Source organism: Chinchilla lanigera, unplaced genomic scaffold, assembly GCF_000276665.1.
Source record: "Chinchilla lanigera isolate Chin_1 unplaced genomic scaffold, ChiLan1.0 scaffold00006, whole genome shotgun sequence".
Classification (NCBI taxonomy): Eukaryota; Metazoa; Chordata; class Mammalia; order Rodentia; family Chinchillidae; genus Chinchilla; species Chinchilla lanigera.
In genome coordinates, this window is record NW_004955407.1 from 42,743,442 (window position 1) to 42,759,892 (window position 16,451).

General features: G+C 49.3%; 1 protein-coding gene across 5 annotated transcripts in view; it reads left to right on the forward strand.

Annotated features, from left to right (window-relative positions):
• Pcnt (pericentrin) overlaps positions 1-16,451 on the forward strand; it is a 100,774-nt gene that overhangs the window by 8,364 nt on the left and 75,959 nt on the right. For 4 of the 5 annotated variants that reach the window (XM_013505794.1, XM_013505781.1, XM_013505784.1 and 1 more), the window contains exons 3-12: positions 2,289-2,354; positions 2,730-2,985; positions 4,932-4,987; positions 5,779-5,953; positions 6,653-6,789; positions 9,131-9,242; positions 10,134-10,377; positions 10,781-10,868; positions 13,025-13,199; positions 14,303-14,520. In XM_013505794.1, the coding sequence (XP_013361248.1) occupies positions 2,289-2,354; positions 2,730-2,985; positions 4,932-4,987; positions 5,779-5,953; positions 6,653-6,789; positions 9,131-9,242; positions 10,134-10,377; positions 10,781-10,868; positions 13,025-13,199; positions 14,303-14,520 (1,527 nt within the window). Of the gene's footprint in view, positions 1-2,288; positions 2,355-2,729; positions 2,986-4,931; positions 4,988-5,393; positions 5,498-5,778; positions 5,954-6,652; positions 6,790-9,130; positions 9,243-10,133; positions 10,378-10,780; positions 10,869-13,024; positions 13,200-14,302; positions 14,521-16,451 lie in introns of those variants that run through there. The other variant, XM_013505798.1, reaches the window with a different exon arrangement.

The window sequence follows — 16,451 nt, forward strand, 5'->3', positions numbered from 1 at the left end:
TTTGTTTTTTGGTTTTTCTCCGGTACCGGGAACCGAACTCACGACCTTGCGCTTTGCCAGGCAGGCGCTTTTGCCGCTGAGCTGAATCCCCAGCCCCTGCTTCTGGATTTTTTTGACACTCTGTTTTCTAGGTGTCTGTTACTGTTTGGAGTAGTTCATGGTTTGTACAACTGGTTCTAGTTCAGGAGCTCTTCTAGCTGGGTACTGTGTTTGAATCTGATGGGTGTTCCAGAAATATCTCCTTGCTTAGATCTGTTTTGAGTCAGTTCTTTCCTCAGCACCCATGTGACCTGGAGTGTGTGGTCTGTAGACAGTGGCAGGCCTCAGTTTCAGTTTGTCAGAAGAGATGACCCTGATCTGCCCCACGAACTCTGCCCCTCTTGGAACCAGATAAGCTTGATGCCTCTACCAAACTGCCCCTCTAGGGGCCTGTTTTGTTTAGAATTTTAATTTGCTTTTTTTTGTAGTTTTGGACATTGAAGCCAGGGATGCTATATCCCCAACCCTTTTTTTTCCTTGAGACGCTTTCGCTAAATTTCACTATCACACTGAACTCAGAGATTTTGTTTCTTACGTCCTCAGTGCAAATTCTGGTTCCGGAGTCTGTGAGAGCCCTGATATCTGTGTGCAATAGCTCCTGTGACTGAAGGCTCCTGTTTGGTGTGTGAAGAGCCACTCCGGAAGAGTGCAGGTCATCTCCACTGGGTTAGGGTTAGCACCTGCTGTTCTAGCAGTTGAACATTGCATCTGCACACTTAGGTCTGGACTTCCCGTTGCCTTTCCTGTTGAAACAGTTGTTTCCAGATGTCTTTCATGGTTTGTATCTGGATGTCCCCTCAAATTTTCATGCAGTCATCAGGTAGGCTTCTAGAGTTTATGATGGATTCCTGTTCCAACGCTGGGATTATGAGTGTGAGTGCTACACCCCCCCTGGGGCAGGTAGTTTGCATACAGTGTCAGGGAGGGAAAGAGACTGCTTGCTGCTGCTCCTTCCCTTGTCTTCTTGCTGCTTTTGCTGTTTTCTGCCACTATGAACAGTTGCTCCCTGCCATGTGCCACTCTGCCTTGGAGCCAGCCAGGTATGGATTGAAACCGCCACAAACTGTGAGCTAAATAAACCCTTCGTTCCTTAATTTTGGGTGTTAGGTAGTTTGTCTCAACACCGAGAGAAAAGTAACTAAGACATTGTTCCAATAGATGAGAAGTACCTGTGTGCATGTTTTCTTGAGTGATACCAATACCTTGTGCAACTGTGGTAGGTAGGTGCTGGCCTTGAGACACAAAGTCTACAGCTGGTTCCTGGTGGGAGCCACAGCAGAAGGTCATTATGGCTGTGTAGTCTCTGCTAGGCTGGGTGTGGAAGGGCCCCTCGAGGAGCGAGACTGAGGAGGCAGCCAGGTGGGTTGTCAGACCCACAGCCTGAAGGGATTTGCTGTGGGAAGCCACAGCACTGTGTGCATCAAGGTCATGAACCATTGGGGAACCAATCAGCTGTGCTCGTGGGACTAGACGGGATGGGGCCTGAAATGGCTTGGGAGTGCTGTTTACTGAGGCAGAGAATACTGAGGAGCACAATGATGGAGGGGATCTTGTCACACCCTCTAAAGCTCCTTGGGTGACTTGCCCTCAGAATAATTTCCTGCACAGTATGACTGCATGTGAGCCTCTTTGTTGGGTGCCTCAGAGTGTCTTTTGAGCCTCTGTGACCATATCAAGCCTTCCATTCTCAGTACGAGTTCCCTAGTTTGGGCAGGAAGTTAAACTTAGTTTGAGCCCTTGAGTCTGAACATGGACAGACCTTTTTTTATCAACGCCTAGACTAGTGGTAAACCTATGGCATGTGTGCTATTTGTTTTCGTTGAAAGCTCTGAAAGGTTCACCATCAGTGCCTTAGACAACATAGAGCAACAATTGCTTATACAGCCTTTCTGCTGTGTTGGCATTACACAACCTGGAGATGATTTAAAGTCTATGGATGTCTGTGCATAGGTTATCTACAAATAATATGCTGTCCTATAAGGAATTTGAGCAACCAGGGCAAATCCTTGGGAGTCCTAGAATCTGTCCCTTGAAAATGCCAGGGGGTGACTGTGTGCCACATTTTGTTTGTGCATTCATGCATCATTGGAGCTGTTTCCCTCTTTTAGCACTTGTTGATAATACTGCTGTGGACTTCTGTGCAGATGATGTGAGGACGTAGTTTTTCCATTCTCTGGTGTATCCCAGTTATCTCCAAGTGATTGTTTGCTGCTATAAACTCCCTAGACCATGTTGCTTTCCTTCTCCAGGAGCAAGATCAAGACTGTGAGCTGGTGGGTACACCCAAGGACAAGGCTGGCCAGCAGCAGCCTCAGGTGACTGAATGGCCCTGCCTTAGCCTTCACCCACTCATGGCATGCGCTTTGCCGTTCTTACCCAGGCGCAGTGGGTCTTGGTTGCTGCGAGGGCTCCACAGTGGGTGGGGGTGCCACAGCTTCCTGTCTTTGTTTCTGTGTTTAGTGTGTAGGAGCCTTCCTGGGACAGGTAGATGGACAGGTGGATGCCTGGGGATGGGAGTGTGGTGCCTGCCAGGCCATAGGGGTGCCTGCTGGTGGGAGGCACAGCATGGGGAGATGCTAGCATAGATGGCAGGAGGTGTCCTCCCAGGTCACATGCTCTCTCTGTTTCTGGTTTATGTGTCTCGGTGTCACCTCACTGTTCTGGTGTCAGCAGTGCCTCTCTGCCTGCAGGCGGCTCACAGCCTTGAGTTGGAAGCCCTGCGCCTCAGCCTGAGCAACATGCACACTGCACAGCTGGAGCTGACACAAGCCAACCTGCAGAAGGAGAAGGAGACAGCACTGACTGAGCTGCGGGAGATGCTCAACGGCCGGCGTGCGCAGGAGCTGGCCCTTCTGCAGAATAGGCAGCAGTGTGAGCTGGAGCTGGTCCGGGAGCAGCATGCTCGCGAGAAGGAAGCCATGGCGTTCCGCTATGGGCAGGAGATGGGTATAACATGGGATCTGGGCAGGAGATGGTATCACATGTGAGGGTGTGACTGAGCCAGTATGCATTTTGGCTGCGTCTGGACCTCACAGGGACTTCTCTGAGAAGCTGGTCTGCATGTTTTCTAAATCACTTCCCCCCGTTTGTTTAGTACATGGTCTGCTCCTGCACCTTGGGAATCTATGATGCTAGCCCCAGCCCTCCTATGTGCAGGTTTCTGACATGTACTGGGACCCAGGCCTCTTTGTGCAAACGAGGAGGCACAGCTGGGTCCTCAGGCTGTGACTGGGTCCAGGTTGGTAGCACCCGGTCTCCCCAGACTGTGGCTCTGCCACGCCTCCCCCCATTTCAGTCTCTGGTGGATTTGTGCTGATTTGGAAGATTGAGTGGAGTTTCTCTGCCAGCATCTTGATAGAATCTACCTGTTGGTAGGCCTTACCAGACTAGACCCAGGTGGTCCTGGACCACAGACCTGGCCTTTGGTGAGTTGTGCCCTTGCTAGTTGTGGCGCCACCTGCTGCCAATATGAGTGCCTTTTAAGTTTGGTAATTCTTGGCCTAAATTGACTTTGTTTGTACTTAGTATGTGCTTTTATGTTTTGTTTTTAATAGTTTTCTTCATGCATTGTTTTTGCTAATTACTACTTTTTTTTTGGGTCTTTTTGAGACGGGGTCTCGCCATGTAGTTCAGGCTGGCCTTGAATTCACGCTGTAGCCCAGGCTGCCCTCAAACTCAGAACAATCCTCCTGCCTCAGCCTCCTGCGTGCTGGGATTACAGGGATGCACCACCACACCCAGCTGTTAGTTACGACTTTTACGTGCATCTTTTAAAAAGTAACAGTTCTGTGGAGAAATAATTCACATTGCATACAGTCTGCCCTTGAAGGGTATAGTTTGGTGGCTTGGGCAAATTTGCCACGTTATATAGACATGTCCACAGTCAGGGTTTGCTGTGCCCTGACCAGGGAGAGCCTGTGTGCCCGTGAGTGCCTCCTCCTTCGTGCCGCTTGTGCCCGTAGCACTCTAGCTTGCTCTGTTAGAAAGCTCCCTGCTCCTGGCAGCTCTCCCTGCACCCTGCTGAGCCAGTTTTCCCAGCTCCTTATGATGTCCTCCTGCGTTGCCTCATGCAGTTTCAAGCCATCACAAAGGTGTATTTTTATTTTCCTTTTTTGTCTTTTAGTATAAAATATGATTTATCTTTTGCCCTTTTTCCCCCTTCATCAACCCAGTCTGCCTCCCCTTTGGCTCCTGTTTCTGCCATGGCTGAGACTGGGCTGTTAGTGACCTTTCGATGGCATGTGGCCTTCAGAAGCTGGGTTCCTGGCCCTTTGGCCTCTTTCATGGCAACATTTTATCTATGGCAACTCCTCAGCTGTGTTCGTCCTGCTTCTGGAGGTCTCCTCACCAAGGTCTCTAGGTGGATGCCCTCCTCTTGTGTTCACATGTGGAGTCTTCCCCTGCCCCAGAACCCACTTCTCCAGCCCTGCCCCTGGCCTTGTCCCTGGCCCTGATATGCCTATGGAGGCTCTTGATGGTGAAGTTTTGCTGGTACCTCCTTCTTGTGCTCTTTCCCTCTCTGGCAGGAGCTGTGGGGCATAAGATGGCCTCTTGCATCTCAAATCCAAGCACCTTGCCTGAGTGTGGACACTATTGGCACCTGTGCTGAAGAACCTGTGGTTCATATGCCAGAAGTTTTTGTAGGTTTCAAGGTTTCCGTGGTGGGGACCCCAGGAGCTGACCATCTTCTGCTTTCCTCGGAGGTCTTGTGTGGCTGGGAATCTCGGTGTCCTTTGTTTTGCCAGAATATAGTTTGTTACTTAAACCAGACATCTTACTGCCCTATTAGCACTGGCAAGAAGCCAACAGATGCCAGAGGTACCTTGTCTCCAGGGTGATGGAAACACGGAGAAGGCTCAGTGGTCTGAGGGCTTGTTATATTTGTTTTGCAGCTGAGTTGAAGGAGAAATTACAATCAGAATTGGAAAAAAATGCCCAGATGATAGAGGTATGTACAATCAATTAGAACTGCAGCTCTGTGGGTACATTGTTTTCCTTTGTCGCCATGCCCTGCTTACCTGTCCCTCACTGTGTCACAAGCAAATACTGGTGAAAGTTAATAGAATGTGTTAGTAGAAAGTGAATTTCTCTCCTTGGCAAGGCTGTGTTTGCCAGCGGACTTGTTCCTATTGGTCTTTAGAATGTAAAGGTGCTGTGCTCTGGATGCTGCCTGTCCTTATGAGCTATGTTTAGTAGGGGGAGGTGGACGTGGCCTGGGTGTCAGGGGTTTGTGTCCCTGGACATCTGGAGTGATTGGTGGAGTGGATGGCCCCACCCTCAAAAGTAGAGGCTCTTCCTGAGTCAGGTATCCTGGCTACGTTCAGGTATCGGGCAAATGTAGAGGTCATTCTGAGGCTAGAGTTCATGTTTCAGCATCCTGCCTCTCTGACCTGGAGAGTGGAGACTTGTTTCTCAGGATGCATGGGACAGAGCCCAGCCTATGGATCTTGGAGAGTTTGTGAGTCTTTAAAGTGGCTGTGGGATGTACTTTCAGTTCAGAGACTGATTAGAGGACCAGGTGGCCTCCTTCTCTCTTTGACTGTTTGCTTTATGGATGCTTCTGTGCTTTATTTTTAGCAGCTGGTGGAGGGACTGACTGGCCATACAGAGCCCTTTTCCCATGGTGACAGTTCAGTCCAGGTGCTGCATGACTACCCACTCTTGGTCTTGACAGTGAGATTAAAATTTCCTTATAACAGATAACCAACTGTTGGCTGTGCTTTTGTTCTCTTAAATTAGACCCTAAAGCAAGACTGGGAATCTGAAAGAGAGTTGTGCTTGGAAAATCTCCGTAAAGAATTATCTGCAAGGCACCAGTCAGAAATGGAGGATTTGCAAAACCAGTTTCAGAAAGAATTGGTAGAACAGAGAGCTGAACTGGAGAAGGTTTTTCAAGGCAAAACTCAGGCTGAAGGTGAGCATCTAACCTGACTAGAGTGGGTGTGGAAGGGACTGTGTATTTCTGTGTCATTCCAGAACAAAGACCTTGCAGCTCCCACTGTGCTTTTCAACCCAGGTAAGTGGGTGCCGGAAGAGCTATGGGAGACAGGCTTGGGGCTCTTTGTTGGCTGCAGACCTCTCAGAATCCTGAACCTTCCTGACCTTTGTTTCTTTTTTTTTTTTTTTGTACTGAGAGTTGAACTCATGACCTCAAGCTTGCCAGGCAGGCACTTACGCCGCTGAGCTATATCCCTAGCCCCGACCTTTGTTTCAAAGATGTCTTTTACATGTTTAGTTACTGATTACTCTTGAAACAGTGGCATGGGATTGCTTGCTTCTGATTATTTAATGCCACGTGCCCTGCGGTGACCCTTGTGGTTAGATGATGCTGTCTGCACATTTCTGTGATGTTTATGCCTCTTCTCTGGGGGAGAGTAGGGCTGTGCGGAGGTAAGATCTGGACAGAGCCCACTGGCTGTGGCTCAGCTTTGCTCTGCTGGCCGAGCCTTTGGAGTGATGTGCCATCAACATATGAGGGCACCTAGCATGGAGCGGGGCAAGCAGTGCCCCTCGTGTAAGCTACGGCCATCACCTGGTGATGTGCCATCCAGGTTTGCTGCTGGGGAGGAAGCGTCATGTGTTGTAAACTAGGTGAAGTTTTGTTGCTTTCCAGCGTCTCTGAAGAGCCTAGAGGCGCAGCACCAGGCAGCAGTCAGGAAGGTACGTGAGGAATTGCAGTTGGAGCACTGTCAGTATTTAGAAAACCTGGAGTTGAAGTTCAGAGAAAAGGAAAAAGAAAAGCAGCTGGAGGTAAGCACAAGCTCATTTGTTTATTTCAGTGTTGGGGATTGAGCCAGGGACTTCACACTGAGCTACATCCTCACCTCTTTTTTTTTTTAATTTTTATTTTGAGGCAGAGTCTGGGCTGTGTGTTCAGCTGGGCTTGAACTTGTGATCCTCCTGTCTCAGCCTCTCAAGAGTGCTGGGATTATAGGTGTGTGCCACTATACCAAACTGAACTTACTTATTTTGTAAATATCTGATGTGTTAGAGAAGTTTTAAGGGGTTTTGGAAGTGGACCACTTCATATTCTGTTGCTTACTAAACTGAAGTACTAACTTTGATCTTCTAATGTTTGGTAAAAAAGCCTGTGAAGGAACAGAGTCAGTGAGAATCATGTAGTGGTTATGCTCTCTTATACTCAGAAAGTAGATATTCTTTACAAGTATTCCTGAGAGTGTTTACAAAAATTCCAAACACTATAAATGTAGGGCCATGTTCTTTTGACTGTAACCCAATAAACAAAGTTTCTTTGAAAAGTTAAGCAAACAATTTCTGCTGTTTTAATACCCTTTTCTAGTGAAATAATATATGCCAGATGTAGATGTGGCTAGATCCTATTCAGAGCTCTGAAGTGCTTTTATCATTAAATCTTAAGAATCAAGCAGTCCTTTTAAGACATTAAAAAAAATACAACAGAAACTGAAGCTAGTAGTGGTATGCACAGAGATTTATAGACTTGAGAAGATGCAGTGTCAGTCCCAGGTGGGGGCGTACTCCTTTCCTCTTGTCTCTTCCTGGACCTTGCCAGGCTCTCTCAGTGATGGGAGGGGTAGGGCTGGTGAGTACCATCTGGCCTGATGCCCACCAGAAGCGTGCCCCAGCCTCAGGGCCAGTGCCACCCTCGCTGCAGGTTGGAGCCCAGAGAGGCCGCCGCGCCCCTGCAGGACAACTCAGGAGATGGACTGAGAGGTTTGCCCTTCAACCTGGCCCTCCTGGCCTGGCCCATGACCCTGCATTGGAGCCTTGCCCATTGACTTTCAGAAGGACACATCCTTGCTCAGTGACAGAAATGGATCTGTGCAGGGATCTGTGAAAGAAAGAACCGAAGTTCCTGAAGGGAAAAGTAAAAGACTGGCCTTATACAATCAGATAACACTTTCTAAAATGACAACGTTTTACTTCTTTCATTGTGTGTTGACGATTTCTCATGTTGGTGACACCGGTAGACATGGTCACTCTGGCTGCTGCTGGGAGGAAGATCCTCGAGGGCCTAGGCCTGGGTGATGCTGACATGGAGGCACTGACAGTCCACCCCAGGAGTCCTCCTTGGCCAAGTCCTCCTGGTGGCATCCCTAAGTGGGCCAGCCCTCCAGCCTGTGCTGTGTGGGTCTGTGGGCTCTCAGGGTGCTTCCTGTCAAGATGTCAGAGGCACTCTGCTTCTTTAACAGAAGAATGTGGAAAACATGAGCCTCCTTTTGCAAGTGATGGCTGCTGCAGGCTAATCCTGGCACTGCCCTGCATTAGTGAACCTGGCAGTGCCTTGTGAGTGTGGCCTTTCACAGGTGGGGGCGTGTGTGGGACCAGTGCTGCGGTGACCGTGTGAGAGGGAGCAGGCTCCCGAAGCATGGCCCCTGCTGACATTTACTATAAACTGGCAAGCCCAGAAGTTACTGTTGTGTTTTGTTGCTTTCTTTTTGTTTTTTTGAGATGGGGTCTTGCTACGCAGTTCAGGCTGGCCTTGAACTCACTTTGTAGTCAAGGCTGGCCTTGAATTTGCAGTAATCCTCCTGCCTCAGCCTTCTGAGTGCTGGGATTACAGGCGTGTGCTACTACGCCTGGCTGCAGTTCGGTTTTTTGAGACAGAGTCTCACTATGGTATGCCTTGAGCTCAGCCGGTAGCCTACCCTGGCCTGGAACTCAAGGCAGTCCTTCTGCCTCTGCCTTCCGAGTGTGGGATTACAGGCATGCGCCACCACACCTGGCTGGTGTTTTTTGAGGTGGGTCTTGCTGTATTGCTCAGGCTGGCTTCAAACTTCTAGAGTCAAAAAGTTCTCCCTCCTCAGCCTCCTGGGAAGCTGGGACCACAGGTGCATGTCACCATGCCTTGGTAACTCCTTTAAAGTGGCAGTAACTCCCACCTTGGCCTTTGTTGGGTTAGCTGTGATCATTGCTTTGTTCTGGTTGTTACTGTTCTGATTTCTGAGCTGCTCGTTTGGGATGTGTGCTTTGACTCCGGGCAGTCTGACTCGTACCTGTCAGATGCTGACCCTGAGGTGTTGACAGGTAACGTAGATAACTGCACAGAACATGCAGCACTGGCTTGGGGGTGAGCTTCGGGGTCTCCATGTGATGCCCTCCTTTTCCGTAGTTAGAGAATCTTCAAGCATCCTATGAAGACCTAAAGGCTCAGTCACAAGAAGAAATCAGGAATCTGTGGTCCCAACTTGAGTCTACGAGAACCAAAAGAGAGGAACTACATGGTAAGGATTATGTGTGAGGAATTCATATCATCTAAAGCTAAGGCTGTGTGTGTTTTTTTGTTTTGTTTTGTTTTGTTTTTGTGGTGTTAGGGATGAAACCCAAGCCTTTGTGATGCATGGCAAGTGCTGTGCCACTGAGTCATATATCCAGCCCCGGTTTGACCTTCTCTCAGCCCTGATCTCTGTCCATGTCCAGATGTGGTAGGCAGGTGTGCTGGTCACGAGTCTGCCTCTCTTGACTGGAGGCTATAGGAGAGAGGAACTGATGGGCCAGAGGCATTGCTACTACTGCTGCTCTGGCCTGTTGCACCCTGGGTCTTTATCCTCACCTGAGGACCCAGACAGGAAGCTCTGATCTGGAACCACTGGGGCAGATGTTCTCCTTCCATGTCCTTAGCTGTTAATCATAGTGGGGCAGCTGGCAGCACTTTCTGGACCACAAGGGCTTGTGTAGTCTGTGTCACTTTTCTTTTGCTGCTTGGCAAAGTGTCACAGTCTTGGCCTAAAAACACAGTTATGAGCTCATAAATTTGAGGCGTGTGTCCAGGTTCTCCCCCATAGCTGAAATCCTGGTGTAGGCAGCTGTATATTGCCCTGAATCCACTTCCAGCCTTGGGATTATGACAGGATCTAGTTTGTGGCTGCTGTATGATCAGTGCCCACTTGCTTCCTTGCTAACCTCAGCTGGACCTGCACTTGTGCTGCAGTAAGGCGCTCTCCTAGGTGCCCTGAAAGCTCTGGCTAGGGGCCCATTCACTGCCAAGCAGGCCATAGGAGGGGAACAGGCAGGTTCTAGGACTGGGGCCAGTCTCAGGATCTATACAGGCCTCCTCAGCTCCTGGTCTTGAAAATGTTTCACTGTGAATGATTGAGTGCTTCATCGTGTTGAAGAGCTGCAGCAGCCTCCCCCGGCTGGAGTGCTGCACCTGGAGGAGCTGGAACACCTTCGGCAGGAGTTTGCACAGCAACAGCAGCGTGACAGAGCCCAGCATGAGTCTGTACTGGAGCAGTTGAGGCTGTATTTTGAGAATAAGTTGAGGGATGCTGAGAAGACTTATCAAGAGGACCTGAGCCTGTTCCAGCAGCGGCTGCAGGAGGCCAGGGAAGATCCTCTCCTGGGGTCTGTGGAAATCAGGTAAAGGAAATAGCTGTTGTCTTGAGTGGGTTTCTGAAATTTGGGCACTTTGTGCTGGGAGCACATCTCATTTTATGATCTTGAGCCAGTGAAAGCTAGTAGACTTTGATGTTACAAGATGCTCTACGGAAACAAGATGACACTGACACCAGGATCTGGTGTGCTCCAGCTGAGTTGCTGGTGTGTGGCCCCTGTGATGACCAGCAGGCACCCTACTGTGTGTCTCGCTTCTCTGTGCCATGATGTGGCTGAGCAGGGTGCAGACCTGCGGTCATCCTGTTTTTGGCAGGTGACTTCTTGCCCAGGCCTGTGCTCTTTGTGGTAGGTCTGTGGCAGGTCTGTGGCAGAGTGGGAATGGGGGAAAGGGCACATGTAAAGCTTTTAAACTTATTTTCTCCTTTAGTTCATCCTGTGCGTTTTTAGAAGACACATCTGACAGGGAAGTAAAAGAACACCCTGATCGACCTGACCTTCAACTTGAGCAAGAGGAGGTGATTGTCTGATTTTTTTGATCTCTGAGAAACAGTTAATTTAGAAATGGGCTATTTGTCACATTGTATGACCCACATGTCCATCTTCCCACTGACCTGTCATGTAGTCTTGCTTTTCCAACTCAAAAATCCCTCTGTGGATTTCACAGCCATCCTGGCCTGACTGTGGGTCCAGAGCGGTCTGGAGAAGGGTGCTACATCCTCCTTGTCCACTGACCTTGTTGCCATGGTAGTCAGCAAGTCCTCCCTCTGCCCACACCCTGCGGTACCATGTACTTACATCAGACTTGACTCTGGTAGTCTTCAGGGTGTGAGCTGTGTCCTGCCTTGAGTTATGTGTGAGTTTCTTTACACTGACTTTCATATTTCATTCTTGAATTGGCCTCCATGCCATTGACTTCTGTCATTTTTTAACTTGTGTGGAATAGCACTGTCCAAACAACGTCCTGGGATGATGGATTGTGTGTAGACAGTGCAGCGACCACCAGGACACGTGTCTGTTAAGCACTTGCTGTGGACTGGTGTGACCAAGGTTTTTTGATGGTCATTTGGGGAAGTGGCAGCAGCTCCTGGGGCCCCCCTACTGGGCAGCGCAGCCCTTAGCCAGGCCCCGGGCCCGTGTGTGGATGTGTTCTACTTCCATGGGCACTGACTTTGTTCTGAACAGCTCCTGCTCTTGGTCATTGAGGTACTATTGGTTGGTTTGAGCTGCTGGGCCCGACTGCACAGCCTCGGAGCTTAGATCACAGCCACTTACTGTGTCCTCTTCTAGAGGCTGAAGGTGGAAGTCCACAGTGTCTCATGGCTGGTCCCTCCTGAGGCCTGTCCCTGCTGTGTCAACATGTGACCGTCCTCTGTGTGTTCTCCTCTTCTTGTAAAGATACCGGTCCTGTGGGTTTAGGGACCACCCTCATGACCTTGTTGTAAAGACCCCACCTCTGAGTCCAGTCTCATTGTAGGGTTCTGAGATTAGGGCTGCAGTGTGGATTTGGGAGGAGGACACAGCTCAGCCCATCTCAGGTGGTCTCCATCCTTTAGGGTCTTGTCTGTACTCTGGACAGTGGCCCTGTGCTTGCTCTGGTGGAATGTGGAGCTCTACTTTCATTCCACCTCTTTCTTTGCAGGTTTCTGCCCCTGCAGCTGCCTTTTCGGGTACAACCAGGGCGTGACGCAAGGTCACCACTGGAGCCTGCACCCAGCCCAGTGCTGCCTCCTGTACTGCATGTCTCTGGTTTCCCTGGATGCTATCCTTCACTGGCGCTCTGACCTTTGAGGTTCCTGAGGTCTCCCAGCACTCCCATTCCCAGATTCCCTTCCCTCTGGTCTCCTTGCTGCGTGGGCGCAGTGTGTCTGTCTGTCTTCTTCCTATGTTGCTGTGATGTTCCTTAGGTGGAGTGTTTGCGCATAGCTGGTCCACAGCCTAATCTTGCACATTCAAGCTTGCTTTCCTGTCTGTCGTGGTCCTCCTGACCTCCCTCCAAACACTGCCTGTATGGATCTAGGTCCCCTCTTGGATTCCCTGGGGTCTGGGACCTCTTAGTCTATATGTTTATGCTAGTTTCTCATGCTGGGAGCAAGATGGGGCCTTGGAGTCTCAGGCTTTCCTTTTGTTTCTTTTCTGTTGCTTAGACCTCAGTCATTTCCCTCCAGATTGTTGTTTTTCTAGAGCTTCTGTGAGGTTCATGCTTGACCTGCTGGATGAAGCCTGATCCTACATTTTTCTCTCTCATAGCTCTTTTGGTTCTGTTTTCTGAGTGAGACATTTTTTCCCACCCTCTCCTAGTTTTTCAGATAAACACTTCACTTAATGTTACCATTTTTAATTTCCAGCTTTGCTTTATTGTGTTCTTGATATCCTTTTATTCCAGGGTCAAGGGTGGATGCTTTTGCTCACCTCTTCCAAGACTACTGTCAGCGTTCAGAGCCTTCTGCTCCTGTGTGTCTGTCTGCTTTCTGTCTGCCTGGGTGTCTGTGGAGTTAGAGGTGGTGCTCCCTGCATGCATGGTGACTATGGCTGTCTGCCTTTGGGTTCGACAGTGTGGCCCATTGAATTGGAAGAGGCTTCCACATTCTCTTTGAATGCAGCACGGCCAGGGCAGTAGCCATGAACAAGGGGCTAGACTTTTTAACATGTGTGCTGTATGGTTCTTCCCTAGGCGAGTGTGGTGTGCTTACAGGCAGGCCTGGAGGAAAACCATAGGCCGGGGTCAGAATTGTGTTCCTCCTTCTGTGTCCAGCATGAGGAGGATGAATCAGACAGAGACCACATGAGGCTGAAGGTGGTGGACTTGGGGGAGCTCCGAGCTGCAGTCTCAGACCAGCACAGCCAAGGTATGTGGCCCATCTCCTACAGCTGTTCCTTGTCCTTGCCCCGTGCTGCAAACTTGGGCTGTAGAGTATGGTGCCCTCACACAAGGACATGAGTAAGTGCTGACATGCAGGTTGGAGTTGGTTGGGGTTGGCCTGGCAGGACTGCATGCTCCTGGCTTTCTTGTCTCTGGCTAGGAGCTGGTCTGATGGGACAACACCCTGGGGCACAGTCATTGTCAGGCACTGGGGACCACACACCTTCGGGAGGTGGACATGCTTGGGACCCTGCTTAGCTTCAGCAGACCCAGCCCACCAGGTTCAACTGGTCCCACAGCGGCTGCACAGAAGACCCTGACAGGAGGGTGGTGATGGTGCCTCTCCACACTGCCTGGAGCCAGGCTCTGGGCATCCTGCGGTGGAGGTGAGAAGGCCAGGGTTAAGGTCTCTACCATTAGTAATGGTTGGATCAGATTGCACATCAAGGTCCAGGCAGGACTGCCAGGGGAGGGGAGCACAACCCTCTGAGAGCCAGGACAAACATGCACATGCCCCTTTTTGGTCATGTCCTTCCTGCGCCAGAACTATTGCTCTGCTGACCCTCAGTGTTTAGTTGTTGGCCCTGCCGACCTGCATGCTGTTCCTGTGACTGGACTCATCCTCACTCCAGCCTCAGGGCTTGTGCCTTTGTTTCCTGCTCTACAGAGGGGAGACAGCAAGCCCAGCCCACATACCCAGTCCCCAGCACGTCTGGCCTCTCAACAGGTCTAGCCTTGGGACCTCAGGCCAGTCCTTTTGGTGATGTCTCTAGTGACAAGCACATCTGATAAATGTGCGAGCTTCACCAGGTTGACCTGTGGCAGGGGACACGTCATGCTTGATCTGAAGGGCCAGCGTGGTTGTGCTGGGTGGCTGTTGTGCAGATGAGGGACGTGCTGGTTCTTGGGCCAGGGCTGAGCCCTCAGTGAGGACATGAGACCCATGCCCACTTGTGTCCTGAGTCAGCACCTGGGTTTTCACACCTGAGCTGTCCTTGGCTGCATCACTGCGAGGCCGGTGTTACCTTGGCAGTCCCTGGGGCTAGGCCGCTATGTGTGACTGCTCTCCCTGCTTCCTTGTCTCTGCAGAGATAGCATGGGTGCAACCCCAGTGTACGCAGGACAAGGCTGTGGAGGTGGAAGCACAGGTGACAGCCAGAGTCCTGGGTTTGGAAGCTGAGCACAAGGTTAAACTTTCACTCCTTCAGACTGAACTCAAAGAAGAAATTGAACTCTTAAAAATAGAAAACAGACACTTACGTGAAAAGTTGCAACATGAGTCCCGGCTGAGAGGGGACCTGGAGAGTGTGAGTAGCCCACCTCTTGATGAGGTCTGCCCTGTCCCCTGGGAGGCTCCTCGTACACACAGCAAAGGCTGGTGGGTCTGTCCTAGGCCATGTGTGTCACACCTGTGAAGATGTCTGTCCCCAGATCCTTGAAACTGGCTCTTGAAGTAAAATGCCAGTGGTGGGTTGTATCACCCACCTTGCCCCCTGGGAGTTCTGACTACCTCTTGGAGATGTCCAGGCATCCCCAGGGCTCCAGGGAGAGGCCCAGCTGTCTCTGACACTCAGGCTGGTGTCTTAAATGAGGTCCACTTTCTCCAGGCACTTCTTGGTGATTATTTTGCAACTGTGGGAAGTCCACACACTGAGCCTCTTTCTAGCTGTTTTGTGAGTGTGATCAGGTAACTGCCATGCTATTAGAAATGCGGATAGAAGGGGCTGTGTTCTATAGCCAGTGCAGGTGACAGGCTATTCGTGTGGTAGAATACAGAATCCACACAAATTGGTGTTTTTATGTCTTTTGTGTGTGTATTGACTGAACTCTGTTCCCCATTGCATGCTTGAGACCAAGTGTGCCTCTTGACCTTTGCTCTTACCCCTTGCTTTCTCTATCAGGACAGGGTTCGTAGAAAGCTTTTATTACTTCATTTGATCACACTGTTACTTTTTCAACTAAGGCATTGGTAAAATCTTGGAGCAAGTAGAGCTAAGGACAGAGTTGTGTAGAAAGCTGTGTGGACCACAGGCAGTCGACAGTCAGTAGTACATGACATTTTCAGGCATTGCTGACCAAAGACAGACTTTCCTAGGTGACTTTATTATTTATGCATATGTGTATTTCTCATATGCCTAAGGTCACCATTTTATCGGATAAATCAGTTATCAGGGAAGGGGTATGGACTCATCTATTTCTCAAGTAAAATTTGTGCTTTAAGTATTTTGAAGCTATTACGCACACATATGTTTATTTATTTTTTGTAATTTTTTTTTTTTTTTTTTTTTGTACCAGGAGTCGACCTCAGCGCCTTGCACTAGCCAGGCAGGCGCTTGTTCCTCTGAGCTATATTCCTGGCCCCCGTGCATATGTTAATGATTGTAATGTCTTCGTGAAATTTTTCAGTATCCCTTTCCTGTAATATTCTTTGTCTTGAAATCTTTCTCTTTTGTTAATATAGTTGTGCCGCCTGCAGGTGTATTTTGTTGTTATCCATTTTACCTTTGCTCTATTAAAAGTAAAGTAAATTTTGTGTGGATAGTGAATATTTAGGTATTGTTTAATCCATTTTGATAATATCTGTATTTTAATTGTAATGCTGAGTCTGTATACATGATGTATCTGGACTTAGGTCTACTACTTTACCATTAATTTTGTTTGTATTTCAGCAGAGGATCTTGAAGTGTAGCTCAGGCTGGCCTTGAACCTGTGGTACTCCTGTAGCTTCTCCGGTGTGGGGATTGCAGGCATGCAGCTTCGTGCACAGCACTGTTAGTTTTTGTGTGTCCTCTCTTTTTCTTTTTTGTTGTTGGTTTTGTTCCTTGTTTCACATCTTGGAATATTCAAAAATTTCCCTGAACTGATTTTAATATACGCATTGACTTAAGCTGTACTTCTGCTATAGGGATAAGAACATGGATATTTCAGTCTCAGGTGAACTTAGCACTTTAGATACACTTGAGTCTCGTCTTTGGGGATATACTTACCACCCCTCCCTTTCCGTGTTGCGTCTTTCTCACCTATTCGCCTTATATTGTAAACTCCACAATTTAGCATGATAAGATAAGCTCTGAAAAGTCATGCATTTGAGAAGAATTAAGAGTATTCAGCAGCCTGGGGCTTGCCTCCCCTTATTTCCTCCTTGAAATCTGAGTGTGTGTGGTAGTGTTTCCCTTCAGCCTGTAGAGTGTTCCTTGGCATTTCTTGTTGAGCAGTTCTGCTGTACGAGCTTGCTTTT